This window comes from Colletes latitarsis, chromosome 11, assembly GCF_051014445.1.
Source record: "Colletes latitarsis isolate SP2378_abdomen chromosome 11, iyColLati1, whole genome shotgun sequence".
Classification (NCBI taxonomy): Eukaryota; Metazoa; Arthropoda; class Insecta; order Hymenoptera; family Colletidae; genus Colletes; species Colletes latitarsis.
This window is the reverse complement of record NC_135144.1, coordinates 10837566-10862232: the sequence shown is the minus strand read 5'-3', so window position 1 is coordinate 10862232 and position 24667 is coordinate 10837566. Positions and strand designations below refer to the sequence as shown.

Sequence of the window (24667 nt, the reverse complement as noted above, 5' to 3'; positions counted from 1 at the left end):
GACCCAAAAATATACGCGACCGATTGTATTTGATAATTAATTCCTCCTCAGAAAGAAATCAGAATTTTCACGAGATTTACGAATCTAAAAATTCTTAAACGTGACTGTTATTTTAACTAATTTGTATGCAAATTTTCTTAACGCACGAAATATTAATTATTCGCGTCGTGGAATGAAATTTGCTCGTGCAGAAACAGATCGAAGAACGTTCAACAACACAAAGAAAATACGCCAACGATGTCGTTTGGTGAGATAAAATTGTATTTGAACAGAATACTATGGAAATTTTGGACACGGTCTGTACTGCTGCATACTTGGGAACCGTGAGTAAAATTGAATAAAAACCGTGGCCCACGCGGCAGATGTATTAACAGTTGAATTGAAAGCAATTTCCCTGTGATCGATATTTAATTTTCCGAAACAGGAACTTCAATTATTTCAGCATAAATATTGTTCCCTGCCTCAATCTTCGTTAAGCGTACACAGCAGACGTAATGTGATTAATTGAATTCGGATCAGCGAATATCTAGCGCGCGGGAAAAAACATTTTTGGATAGGTTGCTTTTAATTTGAAAGAAACGTTCGAAGAACTCGTTATTAAATAATAATATGATTTTATTATTAATTTCTAGTCGTTAAATTAGTACACAAAAATATTGGAATTACTTTTTAAAACGATAAATAAAAAGCTTCGTCGCGTTTATTTAAATTAATCGTGATAAAGTAGCATGCTTTGTTGACATATTTTATTAAAGTTCTATTTCCTCTTTATATGAGAACCTCGATTTAAATATTATGGAATTCTTATTAAGAATATTCTTTTTAATCGTGGAAAGAAATAATTGAAAAATGTTTGTCAAAATGAATGGAATGTGTTTTAATAATACAAATTGTTGGTTTGCTTAAGTGCACTCGTTAATATTGTTATTGATAGTAATTTTATGCTTTGTTTTGGGAAATGTTTAAAAGTTGCGACAAGCACTTGAAGCAAACTCATTTTGGCTGGACAATGTTAAAAAGTAAACGAGTATGACTAATTAACGCTTCCTGTTCACATTATTTAAGTTCGTGTCATTAGTGCTCGGTTTAATTTGGAGAATTTTGTGAAAAAAATAAGCGAGCTATATTTAAAGTTCCCTTTGTAAAACGCAGTAAAAGCTGGACAATAATGGCGAAACTCGGAAAAGATCGTAATAAACAAGAAACTCGAGAAGGGCTGCTTCATTAATTTAGCTTATATGGAGAAAACAACGTAATTAGATTGACTTTAATTATTCTTTTATTTACACAGAATTCCACGGGTAATTCTGTTTCAATTATTTCCGTGAGTTATTAAATTTATTTTATTATTAAAATTGAAAACGAATAATTGTTGATTTCATCGAACGTACAATGTCTGTTTTAATCTGTTTACTTGCACTGTATTGTGGACTATCCTTTTGGCAACGAAACTATTCTACTTGCAACCAATTCGGAACAAAAGAGTGTAAAGTGGACTTTCACCACTATGATTCGAAACGGTTTTTCTCGTATAATAATAAAGTTACGTTTTAATTGATTACGAATGCAAACAGGTGCCTTAAAGATTCGAGGAACTGCATTAATATAAATTTGCAAACTTTGGACTTGCACCGCTATAGTGGGTGAATCACAATGGTGTTGGTTTTCACCTAATACTCTGACTGTCACGTCATCCATACATGTAAGTAGAAAAATAAATCCTCAAGTTGCGATGTTGACGGAAATAAATTTTAATATAGTTCACAATGGTTTAAAATCAATATTTTAGTCTTGTTATTGTTAACACTTTGATTGTCACGTCACCTATATATGGATGATAGGATTTTGTAATATGAAATTAGAAAAATAAATTCTCCAGTTGAGAGGAATAAATTTTGGAAAGGTTACAGAAATAAGCACTGAAACAAATTTCAGGTAATGTAGTTCACAATGGTCTAAAATCAAAATTTTAGTTTTGTTGTTGTTAATACTAACTGTCACGTCATCCATATAGGGGGAAATTGTAATGAGAGATTCTAGAGGCCAAAACAGGACGAAAGTCAAGAATACTAATTTGTTGATGGAGTCTTCGTTAAAAAGTTATTAACGTTTAAAGTTCAGCCTGTACTGAATTTTTTTCTCGAAAGTGAATAGGATTTCGGGGTTATGTGTATTCACCAAAAATTATCGTAATTATCCCCCACAACCAAAAATAATTTTTCCAGAATGATTTAATACTTTTCATTTTCGCCGAAAAATTTAGGCACTTATCTCCCCATCGATTTTTCTTAACAATTCGTTTTTCGTTTTTAATAAATTTGTTTGGCGCTGTACAGAAAAGCTGTTTAATACTTTTTTGTAGGTATCGATGAACTCTAGCTCCTCCCAAAATTTCAATGAAATATATTTACAATTGAAGGAGTTATGGCTGTTTGAAAATTGGACCATTTTTATGGGGGTTTTCTCATTTTGCGGAGTCACGGAATAACTTTTCTAATATTTTTAGAATTTCCACGTATTCTACGCTAAAATACGCGTTGATTGCTTTTTGAAATATTAAAATGGTCCAATCCGTTCAGAAGTTATGACGTTTTAAAGATTTTCATGAAATTTCAAGGAAACATTTTTGGCCTCACATTAGATTTTCGGTAAGGAATTTTTTTCTCGAAAATGCGTAGGATTTCGGAGATATGTGTAATAACCAAAAATGATTGTAATCGGCCCTGTAAACCGAAAGTAATTTTTTCAGAACGATTTGAAAAATTTTTTTTCGCCGAAAAATTACAGCACCTACCCGAATTTTTTTCTCGAAACGGGGTAAGATTTCGAGGGTATGTGTATTCACCAAAAATGATTGTAATTGATCTCTGCAAATGAAAAAAATTTTTTCATAATGATTCGAAATTTTTAAATTTAATTTTTTAATAACTTTTTAACGATGCCTCAGTCAACAAATTAATATTCTTGATTTTCGTCTTATTTTGGCCTCTAGAATCTCCCATTAAAATTTTTCTCAGAGGTAGCCGAACACCCTGTATATGGGTGGTAGGACTCTCCACTTTGGAACTAGAAAAATTAATTCTCAAATGGGTATGTTGGGGGATCAAAATTTAGCAGAATATTACACAGTGTTTATTTGTCAGTGAATGTATTAAATGATAAAAATGGTAAATCGTTCTCGTGCCTGTGTGTTTACCGGAAAAGATAAAAATTCATTCGGAAAGTTTGTGTTCTATTTGCACAGAAGAAACGCAATCACTTTTTGGTGAAGGCAGCAAGTCGAAAGGGAAGTTCAGGGATTCGTGCGTGCGTAGGGACGGTGTATCATTGAATTTCTCGCCAGCATCGATCGGGGCATTCGGCGAAGGGCTAAGGGCGAAACGAAGGAAACGTTTGGCGAAGATTAAAAGACAACCGGCCTCTAGCCTTAATTTCCGTCCCGCGAATAATTCAGCCGGGCTAAAGTCTGCTTCTACAGGGCGAGTAGGTGAGACATTATCCGCATCGCGAGACGCTAATAAATCTTGCAATGCCCCGTTGCCTGTTATCAAGTCGCCGCGCTCCATTAAATCGGGACGTTACAACCCCCTTTCCATCTTTCCGCCCTCCGCCTTACGTTTCCCCGTATTTCTCTGTCTTCTTTCGCCCATTTTCTTTTTTCTAGCCGCTCCCGCTAGAATCCTCTCGATCGACAGTCCCGGATACCATCGCCGGAAACTACCTGAAAATGGAAATAACCTCTCGATTGCCTCTCGGGGGAAAACGTAACACGCGAATAATTGTCGAAATAACGTCGAATCGCTGTACACCGATCCTTAATCACCTACTTCGTGCCCTGGTAATGGATCCACCAGTTCTAATGGGATTGTAGAAATTAATACGTGATTTATAGTTAGCTGGAGGATTGGAAATTAAATCCAATCGAAGGAGTTTAACTTATCATTTATACTAGCAACAGAATATTTTTTTAAATTCCATTGGAAAACATTTCTTGGAACTAAAATAAATAATTCTCAATTTGAAATGTTGAAAAAAATAAACTTGAACAAAATTCACGAATTTTAACGAGGTTACAATAGTACGTACTGAGACAAATTTTAAGTTGTACAGTTTACAATTGTCTAAAATCAAAATTTTATTTCTCATTAAAAATTTTACATTTCCAATCTTGGAGTCAATGTGTTAAAATCAAATCCAATCGAAGGAGTTTACCATTTATACTAGCAACAGAATATTTTTTAAATTTCGATTGAAAAACATTTCTTCGAACTAAAATAAATTATTCTCAATTTGAAATGGTAAAAAAAATAAATTTGAACAAGATTCATGAATTTTATCGAGGTTACAATAACAAGTATTGAGACAAATATGAAGTTGTGCAGTTTAAAATTGTTTAAAATCAAAAGTTTACTTCTCATAAATAATTTTACGGTTTTCACCTAAGAGCCAACGTGCTGAGATGGTTGCTAGTAACCGTATATTCTTTTACGCAAATTTACCGTACATAGTAAAATCGGGAATAGAATTTTAGTTATTTACAGAATGCACTCCGAGGTTAGCAGTAAAAGTTGCAATTTCAGGGTAAAAGAGTTTCGATAATCGAATTCGATGCACATTTGTCGAGAGGACCGTCCATTTTGCAGCATACACGCGCGAGTAAATCGAGACAGTAATGGTCCAGATACTGGGTCGTGTTCTCGTTTGTTTATCAGTGGTTTGCTGGCCGTTTGAGATCATCGAATCAAGTACAACGGGTTTACGAGTATCGTTGTTTTTGAATCTGTGCAGTATTTCGAGCTTGACCTGTACCCCATATTTTGGCGAACTTTTTCTCCGATATTTGTGGACCGGTATTAATGAATACCTGATATAGAAATAAAAAACCAGAGATTAATATAGGCGATCGATCGTCAGGGATTGAATGGTTATGAAGCAATTGGAATCTTAAAATTTTCCATAAAGCGATTTTTAAGTAATTTGGGAATTGATCATTTGCGTTTAGATGAGAAAAATTTTATAAATTTTGTGATAATGGGAAAAATCATAAAAGTAATCTAGGTTGCGTACAAAGTTTTATAAAACATCGGATCCCTTAGGGTTTCCATTTCAAACAACTTCGAAATTAACATTCTGGTTTAACTTTTCCAATATGGTAAGTTCCATTTTGACTCAGATAGAATCCATTATAATATAGGTGTAATTCCTGGCAGTCGTTTTCGATCGTTCCGTGCACTAGGAAAGTTTCTCGCGAATAAAGGCGACGAATAAATATTTGATCTTCTGATTTTCAAAGAAAATACAAGTACCAATCTGATAACTTCTGTTCTTAAAACTTACGATAACAATAAAGTGTGTATCTTCCGAAATGTAATCATTGTAATATTATTTTCCAAAAGGAGAAATATGTGTTGCAAAAACAGATTTCCAAGAAGAATAGAAACGTCGAGTTTCTGAGTAAAAATTAATCTATTTAAACAATTTCTAGGGATAAATAATCTTTCAAACGAAGATCTTCAAGGATTTACAAACTTAAGGGGGTCTTCTACCGTAAAACGCGTTTTTTTATATTCTCTCTGGTATTTTTTTATAAAGAAATTATGCAAGTTCTTGCATCGGCGTTGTCATATATATTTATTACTCTTTTGTTCAAACAGAGGTTCAGATTAACATGAAATTTTGTTTGCATACGTAGAAAATATTCTTTTGTGCATTGAACCTCAGTATAAATCTGTAAAAACTTGTAATTTCCAGAAAAAAAATTTATAAGACAAATTTTTTACCTTAAAATCTCAATTTTCCGTATTTAATGCGTCATTTTCATAATTTTTGTTAATATCTAAATAGATTTAGTGCAAAGCAGGGATTATTCCGAGTATTTTATCGTTTGGTACATTCGATTCGCTTCATCTGAAGAAAAGAGATCACTGCAAAATAAAAATAATTTCTATTTGTTTAAGTGTTCCCTACATGGTTGTTTGACAAGATTTTACAATAAAAAATTTGTATTCGTATACATTTTAAGCTACCAAAACATCGTGTAAGAAGGAAATTATTTATACCTAACTGTTTTTTTTTTTAATAAACCCTTGCAAAAAGGCTCAATCAATACTCGTCATGAAAAAAGTGCAAAAGTTGGTGTTATGACGAGTATACTCGTCATGAGTAATAAGTAGTGACAATTTGCAATTTAAATTATATATTGCATTAAAATATATTCGTAAACATCAAGATGTTCGAAATATTTTGAGGCCCGTCGGAATAAAAGGAACAAATAAAAGTTTATAAATGATTAATACAAAAAAAACCGCATATAGTATGAATTATTTTTCGTAAATGTATCGTATTTCATTAGTCATCACAGAAGCAATTACGGATTCATATATTCATCGTGCATTGTACCATGCTTTGCTCAACACCATTCTCTAACAGCAAATCAAAGTAAGAAATTGATTTTTCATGTTTTCTTTCGTTCACATACAATTTAAGTAAATAAATAAATGTGAGTAATGAAATAAAAAAATAAAAGTCACTTTATTACAACCTAATTTCATATTACACGTACTTTGTTTTCGCTAAATTTCTGCGATGCGATTTAGATACGAATTTTCCAAAGAAGTCGAAACAGTTAACTGGTTAATGACACCTAGAAATGATTGGAGATGGTAAAAAAATTGGACTTTTCCGCGTCTAAATCGCCGTTTTGTGACGCCGTGGCGGAGCGCGAACGTACGTTTAATTCCCAAAATCGAGCAATCGACGTGCAGTTTGTCTAAACGGATTGCGTGCAATTATCGTTCGATAATCGTGCCGCGTTATACCCTTATTACAACAAATCGCACGGCCGGTGGTCGCGAGCCGCGCGCAATTTGTTTGCGGCCGTTTCGCGATCACCGATAAACCAACGAGCTTTGATTTATAATGGGGCTGGTTATACAGTTGTCCGTAAGGGCATACGGGCCACGGCTACGCCAACGAGAGACGCGTTCTTTTTGCGCCACGCCAGCCGAACGTATCCGGTGAACGATCGCTGCCCAACCCAGATCTGCGGTCGCGTCGTGTTGGTTCGCGCTATGGGCGCGAGCGTATTCGCCCCCCGCCGACCGTCGACGCATTTATTCGCCAGATGACCTGCACTTTCCTCTCATTTCGACGAATTTCGTACGACCGGCATTCGTCGCATTCCGCGGGCCCATTTCGCCCGCCCCCGCTCGTTCCGCTGTCGCCCGGGAAACCTTTGTAAAATATTGTACGCGAGAGGGTGGTTATTCTGCAACGTAATTGGGGGAATTTCTAGTCCAGCGAGTCCTCTGACTAATCGGGACCATCGCCCGGTACGCGCGCGCCGCGCAACAAATGCTTCGAAATGTGTCTTCCCTTCTTTTTTAAACACAGTTTCCTAGTCAAATCGGTGCCGACATTTTCTCGCGTCGACAGAATGTTCATGGACAGGTTGAACTTTTTTCAGCTCGATACGAAAATCGATCTACGCAGTACACACTCGCGCTTCCTATATGCGCAGTCATGCGTTATAGGAATTAACCATTGGCACTCGTATCTATATTTGAGAAGGCTACCGATCAACTTGGAATTCTCTTTCATGGGCGATCGAATTGAAAATATTTTTATTTTATCGGTTTGGTAGAGAAAATTAGAAAAATATACAGGTTTAATCTGTGACTCAACTACTCTTGAACGGTGAAAATCTATATAGTATGTGTATATGAATTTTGATTTTTCAAAATATTTGAAAAATAAATGAAATTAATTTCTAAATTGAAAGGAACACATAGGACACACAGGAACTGTACTAAATAAAATATGAGGCTTCAGTGTATTTTTTATTACCAGCCTTTATGAATGTATGAAAAATAGTTCCAATATTTCCCTCGAAAATACAATCTTTTTCTATTTTTTTCTCTTTTTAATATAAACGAATGAACAAAACCAATTAGCCAGGACAAAAGAGGAAAAATCTCAATCAAGAAATTAGTATCCTTGATTTTTGTAATATTTTGGCCTTTAAGATCTCTCATTCAAATTTTATACGCTAGGTAATTGGATTATATCTACATATGAAGTGATAAAAACAAGGAATATAATTTAGGCACCTACCCCCAATCGATTTTTCTTAAAAACTCGTTTTTTTTATTTTTTAATAAATTTGTTTGACGCGCTACAGAAAAGTTGTTTAGTACTTTTTTATAGGTATCCATAAGCTCTAGCTCCCCACAAAATTACATTGAAATATATTCACTATTGTAGGAGCTATGATCGTTTGAAAATTGGACCATTTTCATTGGAGTTTTCTTTACTTTTTGGGGTTAAGAAATAACTTTTCCAATATTCTTAGAATTTCTACATCTTCTTCACTAAAATACGCATTATCTGCCTTTTGAATCATTAAAATCCTCCAATCCGTTCAAAAGTTATGACGTTTTTAAGATATCTACGAAATTATGTAGTCCCATTTCTGGCCTCACATTAGATTTTCGGTAATGAATTTTTTTCTCGAAAAGTATTAGGATTTCGGGGATATGCTTATTCACCAAAAATGATTGTAATTGACCTCTGCAACTGAAAATAATTTTTCTAGAACGATTTGAAATTTTTTTTTTTCGTCGAAAAATTTAGGCACCTACCCCCTGTCGATTTTTCTTAAGAATTCGATTTTCATTTTTAATAATTTTGTTTTGCGCCTAACAGAAAAGTTGCCTAATACTTTTTTGTAGTTACTCATGAGCTCTACTTCAGAAAAAAGTTTCATTGAAATATATTCACTATTATAGGAGTTATGGCTGTTTGAAAATTGGACCATTTTTAAGGGGTTTTTCTAACATTACGGGGCCAAGGAACAACCTTTCGAATATTTTTATAATTGCTACATATTCTACACTAAAATACGCGTAGTTTGTTTTTTTAAACGTTAAAATCGTCCAATCCGTTCAGGAGTTATGACATTTTAAAGATTCGCATGAAATTTTGGGGATCCATTTCTGGCCACAGATTATATTTTCGGTAATGAATTTTTTTCTTGAAAATTATTAGGATTTGGGGGGTAGGGCTATTCACCAAAAATGATTGTAATTGACCCCTGCAACTGAAAATAATTTTTTTAGAACGATTTGAAATTTTTTAATTTTGCCGAAAAATTTCACACATACTCGAATTTTTTTCTCGAAAATGCGTAGGATTTCGGGAGTATGTGTAATGATCAAAAATGATTGTAATTAACCCCCGCAACCAAAAATAATTTTTTCAGAATGATTTGAAATGTGGTAATTTAATTTTTCAATACCTTTTTAACGAAGCCTCAGTCAACAAATTGGTATTCTTGATTTTCGTTTTATTTGGCCTCTAGAATCTCCCATTAAAATTTTTCCCAGAGATGGTTGAACACCCTGTATATATAATTGTTTAGTAAATAGAATTATTCTCCCATAACTTCGTAGTTTCTAACAAGACGCCTCGAGCAGCGTAACTTCGTTTCTGTTGAATTTCGAGCAACGTAACGTCCACCAATGCGTAAAATTAAGGGCTCGAAAACCTTAAAACCCCCATCTTGGCCCCGAAATTGCGTTTGCATCGCGTCATCGTTACGTCAAAGATTGTTTGCCCAACGTTATGCGTAAATTAATAATTAAATCTCGTTTCGGCGTGCAGTTCCAGTTATTTAGAAACGAGGAATGTCAAAGGAACCCGTAATCGAGTCGACCAAAGAGTGGCATCGTGTTTATGTCAATTCAATTAACTCTTTAACTTCCGTTGCCGCGTACCTTATAACGAAATCCAGTATTTGACCGGCGGGGAAGTGTTATCAACTGTCGCAAGTGGACGAAATTCGATTAATATTTAGTTTTCTCGCCATCCCCAATAACACGTTATTTGATTATCCTTTCTGTTTGATGCGAAATTGATTGCTCGCGTCTGGTCACCGCATCTGGTTTGGCCGCGTACGTTCGTGTAACTCAATATACGCCTGGAAACTGCATGTTGCTCAAGTGTGCGCGATTCCAACTAAATTCTGCGTAAATGGACGCGAAATTTTTCAGTATGCAAACAACCCGATCGATAAACTCTTGTCTTCTTACGAACATATCTGTCGAATAAATATTTTCTACAATTCCATGTTAAATTTAAAAAACATTTCGCTATTCCTCGGTATTTGCACAAGTATGAAAAGGTGAAATGTGATATTAAATTCAGTTGAAAGCATCTTCGACCTTTTAACACTTTGACTGCCACGTCGTCCATATATGAGTGACAGAACTTATAACAGTGGAACTAAAACAATTAATTCTCAAGCTGAAATGTTAAAGAAAATAAATTTGTATAGGCTTCATAAATTTGTAGTTTACAATTGTGTAAAAACAAAGTTTTGGTCTCGTAAACAATTTTACAGTTTTAGACTAGTAGTCAACGTGTTAAGGGGTGTAGACAAATAAGTATGGTAAAATTGACTCGTTTCGTACGTGTGGATTTGTTTGAAATTATATATAACATTTAATAACTATCATACGAAATATCGTTGTTTAATATTTTTGAGTATGACACCCTTTCAAAAAAATCTGAAGAAATTGTACATTACTAATTGCAACTATTTTCTAAGATTGTAATAATATAAACATGGTCGACCGAATATTTAAGATAATAATCCTAACAAATAAGGGATTCAATGTTCCACTACTTCGAAAATTTAGCAGAAATTATACCTTAACCATATAACAAGACTTAAGGAACAGTAAAAATATAAACGTGGCCACTCGATAACTTTTTGAATTTTTAAAAATTCCGTTTCGCGGTCAAAAATTCTGAAACGTGTACGCCTTCGGGTAGAATGTCCATAATATTTTACAACAAAAGAAATGGAGCTTACACGGTAAATTACATTTTAACCTAATAGTAATAACGGGTTAATATTCCGTAAAATGAATAATCTTTGGTACGTCCAAAGTTGAATTTGGTTTTGTAGCACACGAAACCGATTCAAAAGCAGACCCTGTTCTAGAACGTTCCCCAGGATTGTTTCCCTCGCAATGACTAGCAACTACGTTGCCATTGGCCACCGTTGCCACAGCAGCAGCTCGCATGACTGGAAAAATGCGAAAAAACATGCAAACAGTGGAAGTTCGAAGAAACGGTGGAGGAAGTATTCGCTTTGATACCTGTTTCTGTTCCATTATGGTTGCAACAAGAAAGGAGAACGGAGGTCTAACCTGTGTGCTAGGTCGGGGAAAGAAACACTACAGCGCTGCAGTTGTCGATGACAAAAGAGCAACCCTCGAACGTTACGCATCGATTTTAGCGAAATTCCGTTGCTAGACACAGTGAATCAGAAAATTATTGACACACGCAGAACATGATAGCAATGTGAAGGATAAAAGAAATAATTAAAGACTTTTTTACGGTTTTTGTTTCAAAAACATAATATTTAGACTATGAACTCAGAATATTATTAAAAAAACAATATGATCACTTATAGTTACGAAAGATTGAAACGAAACGATTCTATGCATCAATTGCACAAATTGGCACACTTAACATATTCTACAAAAAACAATTTAATCAGCCTATTTTGATATTCTTTCCTCTTCTTCGCTGTTGTTTAAACTCGATATAAGACGTTATAAGTCAGTTAACACCTAAACGAAGGATTGAAATCTAATAAAAACAGTATTTGTCTATACATTCTACTGTGGTGACAAAAAGGAAAGAAACTAACTTTTACATACATAAGAAATTTAGTAATTCATCACTGGAAGAGTGGAAAATAAACAAGAGTTTTTCAACCGAAATATTATTAAAAGTGTTAAAAATTCGTCAGTAGATTCATTGTTCGAAATGTGAAACAAAATTTAAGAATAAATAGCCCACAGATTAATATCGAATTCCAACAATTTTGTAATAAAACTGTTTCTCATGGAACAGTCCAAAGAATTCGTACAATGGCCGCGTACCCAGAAAGAAGCCGTACTTTGCAATGAATTGTAAAAAACGTTTGGATTTCAGAAAAAGATTTATTTCAAAATTTGTGGAATGTTTGAGAGACGTTGCATTTTGTGACGAGAATAAATTCAATTTGTTTGAAATTGAACGAAGAAACGGATCCTAAAAAATCTTGGTTCGATAGTGAAATAGGGCAACGGTCGTGTTATGGTTGCATCAGTTACTATGGACTAGGAAAGTTCGAATTTATAGGATAGCGAGAAAGCTACCTTCCCCAATTATCGACCCTTAATTACGCGGGTAACGCGTGACGGAATGATTTGACGACACTTTTATTGATCCCCGTTGCGTCGGAAATAACGAGGCGATTGAACTCCGCGATGATCTTGTTGCCAGGTAATTGGCAATTTAATATTTTATTTATTTATAACGAGCAGATACGCTGCAAGGGACTTTTGTCGCTTGTGCATTGCTAGCAGTACTAATTGCGTGTCAGCGACGGGATTGAGATTTGCTTTTAATACCATTGATATCTTCACGGTGTGCCTATGCTTTTGCACCCATCTGTTCCAGACTATGTTTGCCAACTATAATATTTGCAACGTATTGATACCTGTCATTAGTATCGCGTTAATTATCTTTTCGCACAAGAAGCCGAAAAATGAGAGGGAACGTGCTACTTTCGGTGAAAATTTATGTGCATTTCTATTCCCCAAAAATATTAAAACGAGTTAAGAGATATACAGGGTGTTTGGCAAAAATTTTAATTGGAGATTTTAGAGGCCAAAATAAGACGAAAGTCAAGAATATCAATTTCTTGACTGAGGCTTCGTTAAAAAATTATTAAATATTAAATTACCAAATTTCAAATCATTCTGAAAAAATTACTATTGGTTGCGGGGGTTAATTACAATGATTTTTTGTCATCACACATACTCCCAAAATCCTACGTATTTTCGAGAAAAAAATTCGAGTAGGTGCCCAAATTTTTCGGCGAAAAAAAAAAATTTCCAATTGTTCTAAAAAAATTATTTTTGGTTGCAGGAATCAATTAAAATCATTTTTGGTCATTATATATACCCCCGAAATCCTACGCATTTTCGAGAAAAAAATTCTTTACCGAAAATCTAATGTGAGGCCAGAAATGCTTCCCTGAAATTTTATGCGAATCTTTAAAAGGTCATAACTTCTGAACGGATTGGACGATTTTAACGTTCAAAAAGCCAAACGACGCGTATTTTAGTGTACAATATGTAGAAATTATAAAAATATTGAAAAAGTTATTCCTTTGCCCCGTAAAATGAGAAAAACCCTGTAAAAATGGTCCAATTTTCAAACGGCCATAACTCCTACAATGCTAAAGGTATCTCATTGAAATTTGATTCTGAAACAGAGCCCATGGGTACCTACAAAAAAGTATTAGGCAACTTTCCTGTAGGGCGTCAAACAAAATTATTAAAAATGAAAAACGAATTTTTAAGAAAAATCGACAGGGGGTAGGTGTCTAAATTTTTCGGTGAAAAAAAAAATTTCAAATCGTTCTAAAAAAATTATTTTCAGTTGCGGGGATCAATCACAATCATTTTTAGTGAATACACATATCCCCGAAATCCTGCGCATTTTCGGGGAAAAAATTCATTACAGGCTGAACTTTAAATATTAATAACTTTTTAATGAAGCCTCAGTCAAGGAATTGATATTCTTGATTTTTATCCTATTTTGGTCTCTAGAATCACCCATTACAATTTTTCCCAGCGGTGGCGGAATACCTTGTATAAACGTTACATTTAAAACTTTTTAAATTCAAATATACAAAATTTCTTTTTATTTCGTTTCGTTTAGAATATAAATACAGGCATTCATTTATTTGCGATGAGACGTAATAGCTACGCCATTTTCAAAGCGTACAGGATTTTGTGCTTTCAAAGCTTGTCATACGAGTGGCAGTGTGATGCAAATTTTGAGCATCATCTGTGTATTTGAAAACTGTTTTCAGCACGATAACAATAGAGCGGGTTCTCTAGCGTTCAATACTTCTCTTCGTGTGCTTCCAACGAGTTAATTCTTTCTGGGTCACGTTTTCCTATTGGAAAAAGCTTTATTCGCTTTGTTTCGACGTTGCACAAACGAGAGTGCCATTCCACAAATTTCTGGCCACTGATAGTCGACCTTCATTTACTGTTCTTCTGTTCCCTAAACAGATTTAAATCGTGGATTATGATCGTTTATACGACGCTTTTTAATTTGCCGATAATCTGTTTCCGGCAATGGTAATCGATTTATTGCCATTAAACGTATCAGCAAACATTCCATGCTTTGAAAAGATTAACGACTAATATGATGATTTATCGATCGCCTAATTGGTATAGTTGGTTCATTTACGACTCGTTTTCTAGGGAAAGTAGCTGATGGTTTTATCGTGGATGTGATTGTCATTTTCTAATTCTTAACTTTTCTCTTTAGCATTTCACTTAATAAATAATTCTCTTTTAATATCTACAAATTCTCTATGTTATCATAAAATATATGTCCCCTTTTATACTGTGTTTTTTAGAACGTTTCTGTCGGGTAAAATAAAATTTATTATTTACGATTTCCATAATAATCCAGTCGAATTCTTGGGAAAAAATTTTTTAAACAATTTACAATTCTCAACTTAAATTTTATTCCATACATTGTTGTTGGTATCGAAATTGACTGCAAAATGAGATTACATTACGTTACGAATGGACTATCAATTAAGTTGTAAAAAATAAAGATCATCGACCAAATTTGTACTCTATTCTCAGACTTTATTTTTTGAATTTGATGGCCTCGCGTTCTTTTTGGAAATGTCTGTTGCTGTCAACGCGTTAGATCGATGGCTTCTTGCTCGATTTTAGGTAATTTGACTTTCGATTCGACAGGATTATCGATAATAGGGCAGGTGACACGTAATTGGGTCACCTCGTCTGCTCTTCGAAACGAACGTAAAAGTGTTTTCGGTTGCGATTAACATTCACCGTACGTTTAACGCGAAAGTTTATGTTTACGAGTTGCATACTGAAACGCACGAACATTTCACCTTCTAGCTGGCGATCCGTGACAGAAGTAAACGTCCGCTTTCACGGCCACTTCCGAAACAAATGCTTGGAAAATCTTTTCTATCGTACGAAGAAATAGATTTTCTTAACAAAAGCTCGATGACATTGACAATATTAAACGTGGAATAAGTTCAATACTTGATCACTAACGTTAACACGTTCACTGTCCGGTTTCTTAGCGGCGTATCCAAAAGCATTGTGCTATGAACCGTATACGGGTCATAGACAGTAAATGTGTTAAACTTCCACTGTCCTGTTTTTTTTTCTACTTTTTATACGAGCAAAATATGCAATTTTTGTACCCTCGGGAAAAAGAACGTGCTTTTAAAAAGTTTCAATTGCACCAATCGCGTCTCCCAAAATGTAATAACATCGGACCTCCGTTTGTATTTGGTAGTAAAATCGCACTAATTATTGTTCGCTAGACTCCCGAGCACAAGAGGAAGTTCGCGCGCTGTTCAAAGCAGCGTTCGATGTCATTGAAGTTAGTCACGCGAACCAGCCACGTGTTATCTCGGCCACAATGTAAATCAAAGATATCAGCTTGCAATTACTTCAATCGCGACCATATATCGCGTAAAAGTCATTTGCTTAATTGGAAGGACGATATTTTTCCAGGAACGATAGAAACGTTTGATCTACCGGAAGTCAAAGTTGAATTTTTTCTGTCCATTTGCGCGGAGAAAAATTATGGCTCGAATAAATGAGTCGCGTCTTGACTAATGACCGTGACTAATTAGACAAAATATTTCACATTTTTTCGATCTTTCCGCCAACTATGACGTTTGGAACGTAAAACATGTATCTGTTTAGAGTAAAAGAAATCTGATCACATTAGAGGGGCTTTTTATTGTAAAGAAATGTAAAGTTCACAACAGAATCTTTATTAATAATTCAATAAAGGTGGAAATGTAGAAATGTAGAAAATGTCCAGTAGTTGCTCGCAATAGTGCGCATATAATTTACATGTTTGCACATTGCTTATCAGATGCAAATTCGATGTTCTAGTCACCGTAAAAAGCCTTTCATTTATAGTCACGCTGGTATTCGTTCACTCGCGTGAATATCCACGAATTATCATCTCCGTCTAAAAATTTATCGAACCAATATCATCGATCCATAGAGAAGCACCCCTCGTGGACGCAAACGTCGTAAAACGTCATCAAATATCGTCAAACATTGTCAAACATCGTCAAACGCGTAAATTATTAACCCTTTGCAATCGTATTTACGTTTGAGAAGGCTATCAATCAACTCAGAATTTTTTTTTTACATTTATACTATTTAACTTGTCGGTTCAGTAGAAAAAATTAGGAAAATACAAAAATTTAATCTGCATATCACCCCCTTTTTGAACAGCGATCTCGGGAACAAAACCAAAAGAAGGAAAAATCTTTTATTTTTTATTTGAAACTAAAGGAAACTTTGGAAAACTACAGAAACTAAAAGGAAACATTGTAAAATGGGTCCCTAGAATGAAATACTTATGTAGATATATGTATTGATAATATCAGAAATAAATAAGAGACGTTAATTGTATTTTTAATCAGTCGACTTTATTCTAAACCGTATTGTCATTATATATTTTCACAGCTGACACTTCAAGGTTTATTGGTAAAAAATTTTGTTTGATTCAGTGCAATTGTATTTTTTTGGCATCCCGTCAAATATGGAAATTCAGAAGCTGCATTTTCGGCATATTTTGCTTTTTTATTACCGAAAAGGTAAGAATGCTGTTTGAACAAAAATAAAATTGTGTAACGCGTATGGAGATGTTTTAACAAAAAGGCCAACTAACAAATTTTTGGAGGCCTTCCACGCTGGTTATATGGCTATAATAATTAATATTTTTATATGAAATTTTTACAAGAAATAGTTCAAGAAATGTATCTTCGAAAAGATTAATCATTGATTAGAAAAAGTTTCATAGTTACGAATATGGCAGCATAATTTGGTCTCCTTATTACAAAACATATATCGACAACATTTAGGGAGTTCAACACTTTCTTCGTCTTGTTGCTAGGCATAGTGGGTGTCCCATGCCTCTTGAATCACATAATTATGATGACTTATTAAAACTAATCTTCAAACATTGCATAATAGAAGAAAAATCACAGATATTATGTTTGCAAGTAAGCTAATCAAAGGTCATATTTCGTGTTTAACGATTACTCAATTGGTTCCTTTATATGTTTATTTTATTTTGAAAGTTAAAACTGATTCAATTGAACGATCATTGGAAAGTCTAAAATTATCCTTGTAACGTATTGTAAATTATTTCATTAAAATTTTATAAGCGATAATGTTTGACTATGTAAAATCTATATTTGTAGTTCCTTACATATTACATCTTTTGTATTAAAGGGTTTATTCCCGTTAACACTAGATTTACGAACTGAGCCAATTTGACTTATTAAAAATTTGATTACTATATATATATAAAACTTACATATTATTTTTTTAAAACATATGTTGGTTTTTAGTTACGTAATGAAATATATGTAAATGTTGATTCCTCTGCCCGGCAGACCCCTTCATTTCGCATTATCTAATGTGGTATACCTATTTTTACGATTTTGAGCCAGTTTGACTCATAAAATGATTCAACAGTTAATTGTTTTAAACACATAAAATTTATAATTTACATGAAGAAAGTTCTTATCAGAATTCTAAAAACACCTACTGGGTAAACATTCATGTTCAATCTTGTCAATTTATTAGTTAGCTGAGGCCAAAAAGAGGTCTTTATAAAGTCTATATAGGTCTAATTTTATAAAATCAATTTTTTGTCAAATAATTTGGTCCACCAAGGTAATTTCGATATTCATTTGTAAAAGGTGTTTCATTTGATATTTATTTCACATCTATTTACGTAAGATTGCCATCGTTGGAAAAAATCAAAAAAATTTCTTTCGCTAAATGTATTTTAAAAACAGTGTATACGTAAAAAATATTTTCAATGAAATTTTTAATAATAAGTCTTTCATTTAAATTGATTTAGAACTATTTTTTTTATAAACAACTTGAATTTTGTTGTATGAGACAAATTGGCTCACTTCAGTAAAAGTAGGTATACAGGGTGTCCTACGCAACACTTTTCACAATTTTGTACTGATTGCTCTTACGAACTATCGACAATTCACAACAAAGAAAAAATGTCAACGTGTGATTGTATGTGATTTCGAGTATTAATAATAAACACAAGTTATTATCACTCCTTCAAGCAGATTGTCATTTTTTGCTAAAATTTTTATTTCTTTGCCTTCAAGGTCATCCGAAGGTCATGATATATTAGGTCGTTGAATTCGTCTTGATACGGGCTACGATACTGTTAAGTCAAAAATACGAAGTGCCATTTAAAAAGATGCAGGTAGCTCCGACAACAATAAAAAGAAAAATTTCAAACTTTTTTTTATTGCAATGTATAGCCAAAAATCGTGAAAAATGTTACGTGGGACACCCTGTACAATCAACATCCGTAAATCTAGCGTAAATAAATGAATAATAGTAATAATAATGGCAATAAATCCGCGAGTGCCAAAGATAAAATTACGATCCGAACGGAGACTCTCTCGTTCGTAAAATCGTATCGAACGCGTTCGATTTCCAACCAGAGGCGTTCCACTTTCGAGAAACCCGCGCGTATCGACAGAGTTCCACGAGCCATCGCGGTCGCCGGTACGCGGTGGACGATCGATCCCGCGCAAGGTCGATATCTCGCTATCGTTCCGTCGGCGATACAAAATGGCGTGCAAGCGGAGGGCACGAAACGTCGCGGTGTGTAGCGTGCTCCGTTCGTCATAGGTTCGACCGTTGTCGGGGCAAAACCGCGCGATCGATAGTGCGCCGTACGTCAAACCTAATCAGACAAGCCGCCGCGCGGCGTGTGTGCCCCTCTTTAGGGATTCCGGGCTCGTCGAGGCGCTACGTGCTGATCCAACGTCAAGTTTCCCTCGCGGCTCGCTCGCTAGTTTCGCGCGGACAGTCGAGCGGAATCGCCGGGAGGCTTCGATCCTCGCGACCAGTCGTTCCTACCAACATGGACCTTTGGATCCTTCGGAGAGCGATCGCGGCGTGTCTGGCGACGATCGTTCTGACGTCCGGACCCGCGATGGCGGACCAAACGCAGCCGTTCGTCGTGAGCAACACGCTGGACCAAGGCTCGCTAGGGAAGGACTACTTCATAGGCCCGTGTCTGGTGAACAGCAACCAAACGTGTCCTGACAAGGAGGTGACGTTCTTCCTGTACACCCAGAGGAACCTCGAGGTGGGCCAGCAGATCCTGGTGGACGAGATCGGCTCGAACTTGGGGGACACGAACTTCGTACCGTCGAATCCAACGAAATTCATCGTCCACGGCTACGATTCCGATATGCAACTGTCTTATTTGGTAGACGTGCGCACGGAGTACCTGAAAAGCTACGATTACAACGTGATCGCGGTGGATTGGCACCGTCTGGCCCAGGCGCCCTGTTACCCGATCGCGGTTCGTAACGTGCAGCACGTGGGCGACTGCGTGGCGCAGATGGTTCGAAGGATCAGGGACGCTGGCGCGGTGGACATACACGCGATCGGGTTCAGTCTCGGGGCGCACGTGCCTGCGTACGCCGCGAACGCTCTGCGTCCTTACAAAATGCCCAGGATCACCGGCCTGGACCCAGCCATGCCTCTGTTCGTCACCGCGGACAAGGACCACAAGCTGGACGCGTCCGATGGAAAGTTCGTCGATGTTTACCACACGAACGCGTTCATCCAGGGCAAGGTCGAGATGAGCGGCGACATAGACTTCTACATGAACGGGGGCATCAACCAGCCAGGCTGCTGGGAGGACGGGAACAACCCGTTCGGGTGCGACCACCACAGGGCGGTCATGTACTTCGCCGAGTCCATAAACACGAAAGTGGGTTTCTGGGGCTGGCGTTGCGGAGGATTCGTCCCTTATCTCCTGGGCCTCTGTCCGCCGAGGTACCCGGCCGTTTTGGCCGGCGATAAAGTGGACGAGAGTAACAGGGGCTTCCATTTGGTGAGGACCAACTCGAAGAGCCCGTACGCCATGGGCAATTTCACCGTGAACCGGTTGGATATGTCGTATATATAAGGCTGAAGGACCCACGGTGTTAATGTCGAGAGATAAGGCTGGTTCGATAACGTACCACGGCGGACGCGATTCTTCGTCCCCGATCGGGACCAAACGGGACACGCGTGGCGGAATCGAACCGAACGAGAGTTTCCGGCCAATTCTTGGGAGAAAGTTCGCCAGACTCTCTGAGAGTTCGCCGACTGAGGAACGTGTTCTGTGCGAAGGTCAGGGGAACCCGAGCACCCGGTGCCCCGCTAATCGATATCGCGTTCGACGACGAAAAAGAAACCGAGCGAGGCTAAACTCGACGATTTTATTTCAGATTTAAATGGCTGGGCCCCCGAGGTGAAACGAGGTTTTTTGAGATTTTTGGTATATGTACGATTTGGTGCTTTGTTGTTAAATTTAGTCGGCAGCACTCTGTGAACAATGAAAGAACCTTTGTCAACAGTGAGAATATTTCGGAATATTTAATTAAAAATAGATTTATTCTATTATTTTGTCACTTTTTTTTATGGGATATGAAACGAGGTTACGTGAACAGAGATATTTCGATACTATTCGCTCCTAAGCGTAGTAAATTTAGAATGTTGACCTTAAAATTAAATATTTTTTATCACAATATTTAATTAAAAATAAATTTCTTCTATTATTTAGCAATTTTTTTAGAAAGTATAAAATGGAATTTTGTAAATAGAAATATTTCGATGCCATTCGTTCGTAACTCTTTTAAATTTAAAATATTAACCTCAAAATAAAATATTTTTACTTTATTTGATAATGTTTTTACAAAATACAAAATGCAATTACATGAATAGAGATATGTCGATGCTATTTGTTCCTAAGTCTGATAAATTTATTATATTGGCCTCAAAATTAAATACTTTCAATTGCAATATTTAATTAAAAAGGAATTTTTTTTATTATTTATTAATTTTTTATGGAATATAAAATGGAACTATATGAACAGAGATATTTCGATGCTATTCGTTCCTAACTCTCGTAAATTTAGAATATTGACCTCAGAATTAAATATTTTCAATCACAATATTTAATTAAAAATAAATTTCTTCTATTATTTAGCAATTTTTTTAGAAAGTATGAAATGAAATTTTGTAAACAGAGATATTTCGATGCTATTCGTTCCTAACTGTCGTAAATTTAGAATATTAATCTAAAAATTAAAAACTTTCAATCGCAATATTTAATTAAAAATGAATTTCTCCCATTATTTACTAATTTTGCTTCGTTCCAAAGTTTTGTAAATTTGGAATATATTTAAAATACTTATTTTAAATCTGAGACCTGAATCGCCGCGATTTGGAAAGGCGTTCGAATTTTATTTTGTTTTTCCTTGGGCCCAGCTGTTTACCAGCGCGAAAGTTTCCTTGCAAGTTTTGCGTCATCCGTGCAAGTTGGTCGCGTTTACAGTGAACTTGTCTGTTAGAACATTTGCTTGCTTTGTAAAAATTCATCGGTGTCGTCATCTTAAGAGCTTAGGCGCTTAGAGGTTCGCTAACTATTACTATGAGCCTCTTACGTAATCTTCTTACGTTCTATTATGTCACGTTTCTAATGGTTCCATATATACGATCGATATATTTAACGGAGCAAACTATAATTTAAATTCGATGTCTCGATAAAAGAACTGTTATAAAAAATATGGGCGTCCTCGTTGTTTTGGGCTCCACATGGATTCATTTTTATATCTTTTAATGAACAGCTTGATTTTCTAATTTATAATCCTATTAAAATACAATTTTATTATCGATTGTTGCGATGAATATGCATGTGATTTACTCGTTAATGGCGATACTAATGTGATTTTCATCGTTGCAATCTATCGTTACTAAAAATATTTTAAGTTTTAGAGCATTTTGTTGTACTATTTTCTTTTTATTTTGATAGATTTTATTCCATGTTCTTATCTTGTATATTTCATAAATTATTTCTGTACTGTTATTTAATTGTCTAGCCTTATCGTTTCTTATATAATGCTATCTATTGACAAACATCAAGTTAAATAATCACACGATTCAATTGATGTTTTCGAAATGGTAAAAACATTGACGAGTATCTTGAAACACGAACAGGATAGGTCACTTATTGTTATCTCCAACGATAGCTCTGTTATCTTTGATAACAAGAATTGCTAGAGTAGAGACGATTTTCTTCGATAGGAAATACAGTATAATTAATAAACATTTTCCTTCAACTTATCTATTTTATCTAATATCGTCAGTCTCATTAGGGAGGAAATTAAGGTTCGAGTTCGTAATATTATCGAAAAGAATGTTGATAAGTGATTTCAAAATACCGAAGGTAAATATTATTCTTGATTATACTCAGATTTACCGATTAAACAAACTTAACACACGATAAGCAATATAAACTAAACTAAAAGTTTCGTGAGAATAACGTATTAAGCTTTAAATATTTTTTATTATAATACGATTTTCATTCAAAAACATTTTCACATACTTCGAAAACAATTTTAATAATTCTGAAATGTTAAAAATTGTTTTCAATTACGAGACTTTGTTATTTGCTAATCACGATTTCCGAATCGACAGATATCTTTTTTAATTAGTATTATCGTGTCACTGACAATCTCAGTATCAGAGAAAGTGCGTTTCGAAAAATGTGACAGCGTTTTGAGATAATATTCTTAAAGATTAATTCATAAGTACCTAAAATCTACAAAAGAATTTAATCATATGTTGGAAGCAATAATAATTTATTTACTGACTGTAGAGAATTTTGTTAACTTGATTAAAAATTACATGTATAATGACGAATGATTAAATACTTTTGAACAACAACGTACGTATACAACGAATATCAACGTATACGATGATTACCAAACGATAAAATCGTTATTGATAATACCATTGTTAAGACGGAATAATTTTCTTATTCGAATGATGACCAGTTGTCAGACATTTTGCATAGAATTTCGAAGGTTTGTTAATTACAGGACGTTCACGATTATAAGAGAAATTCCTTACTTTGAAGAGAAACGGTGCAAAGACCTTAAATCGTCTAAAGAAGCCATAGCACATGATCTTGTTAGGTTCTATAAAGCCGTCTTTGAGACGAAAAGGACCGTCATGCTCTATAAGATAGCGGAGACACGTTTTAAAAGTCAAAGGCTGCAAGAGTGGCTTCGAATAAGTGTTTCGTCCACGCTGGTGTATAATTCCCCATAAATTACATTATGTTTTAAAGTCCCCATACTTGACTGAAAACGAGAACACTGCGGATATTCGATAAATCGTCTTTCATTTTATAATATAATTGATTTATTCTTGAATTATATTTATAAAACGTAGGGTAACATAGCATTAGTATAGTTGCAAAGTTAGTACTAATATATCGTAATGTCGACAAATTTACTGTAATATTTACTCAAATAAGAAATTCAATTATTCTTAGCAAATAAATTTCAACCTGCTACACGGGTTTATAATAATAATAGCGGTGATAATTGTACGATATTAGTTTTGTAAAAAATAGTACGCACGTTTGTATTAATATTTATAATCAAACGCGACGAAGAACGATTAAAAGAATAAAACGAAGTGTCTACGAATTCGTTTTTTAACGATCACTATATTTTCATGTATTTTAATAGAATTTAACAGGGAATTTATTAAAATTTAATAAATTTATTAAATATCGATATTTATTAAAATTTAATAAATTTATTAAATATCGATATTTATTAAAATTTAATAAATTTTAACAGAAAACAAATTAACGCTTCCAATTATTTCCAGATTAATTATAAAAAAACTGTAAGAGATATATAAAGTTTCGTGTTTACATTTTCTTATTGTAATGAATGTTCTCTTTTTTTGCATCGATGGAGTATTTTTCGCGTCGACAAAGTTACCAAAAGCTAATTATGATCGTGTGCGAGATAATTTCAAGTTTTAAGTATTTTTCCTGTCAAAGCATACGTATTACATCATCGCCAATTCGAATATTAACCAAATGGGAAGCACGTTTTAGAGCTGGATTGTATCCAAACAATTCGTTAGGAACTAACGAGGCCCTCGTTAGCCGGCACGTGATGCCAAAGACCATAAGAATGAAAAAAATGCACCACAGCAAATTCGACCAAAAATTAAATTATCGCGATTCATGGCTCGATAACGAGCTGTAAACAAAGGATCGAATTTTAAGTTTATTTACAAATTTCAATCGTTAGAAACCGAAAGCTTTTCAAACTGAAACTTTTACGAAAGTAGAGGCTCCAATTTCAAAAAATACTTTCTACTTTAAAATGCAACGTGCAAGAAAAATCTTTCTTTGACGAATCTGTAGATTTCAAATAATTTCTAGAAAAATTTTGTTCGACGAAGTGGTATCGATCTTCGAATAATTTCAACTTTTTAATTAGAAATTTAAAAAAGCTAGTTTGCTGCTAACAATTTGGAAATTTCTTTTCGATACTCACAGTTGAATTTAGTCTCTTTCGAGCGTGCTGATCTCACGGCGCAGGAATTGATTTCACGACGTACAGTTTTTAAATAAAACTCGAATTACAAATGCGTCC

At 34.8% G+C, this 24667-nt stretch overlaps 1 protein-coding gene across 5 annotated transcripts in view; it reads left to right on the top strand.

Annotated features, from left to right (window-relative positions):
• Window positions 1–23682, top strand: part of LOC143348048 (uncharacterized) — a 271690-nt gene extending 248008 nt beyond the window's left edge. For 4 of the 5 annotated variants that reach the window (XM_076777835.1, XM_076777832.1, XM_076777834.1 and 1 more), the window contains one exon: window positions 18929–23682. In XM_076777835.1, the coding sequence (XP_076633950.1) occupies window positions 18929–20124 (1196 nt within the window). In that variant the 3' untranslated portion in view covers window positions 20125–23682. The remainder of the gene's footprint in view (window positions 1–18928) is intronic. The other variant, XR_013080699.1, reaches the window with a different exon arrangement.
• Window positions 23683–24667: the final 985 nt, after the last annotated feature.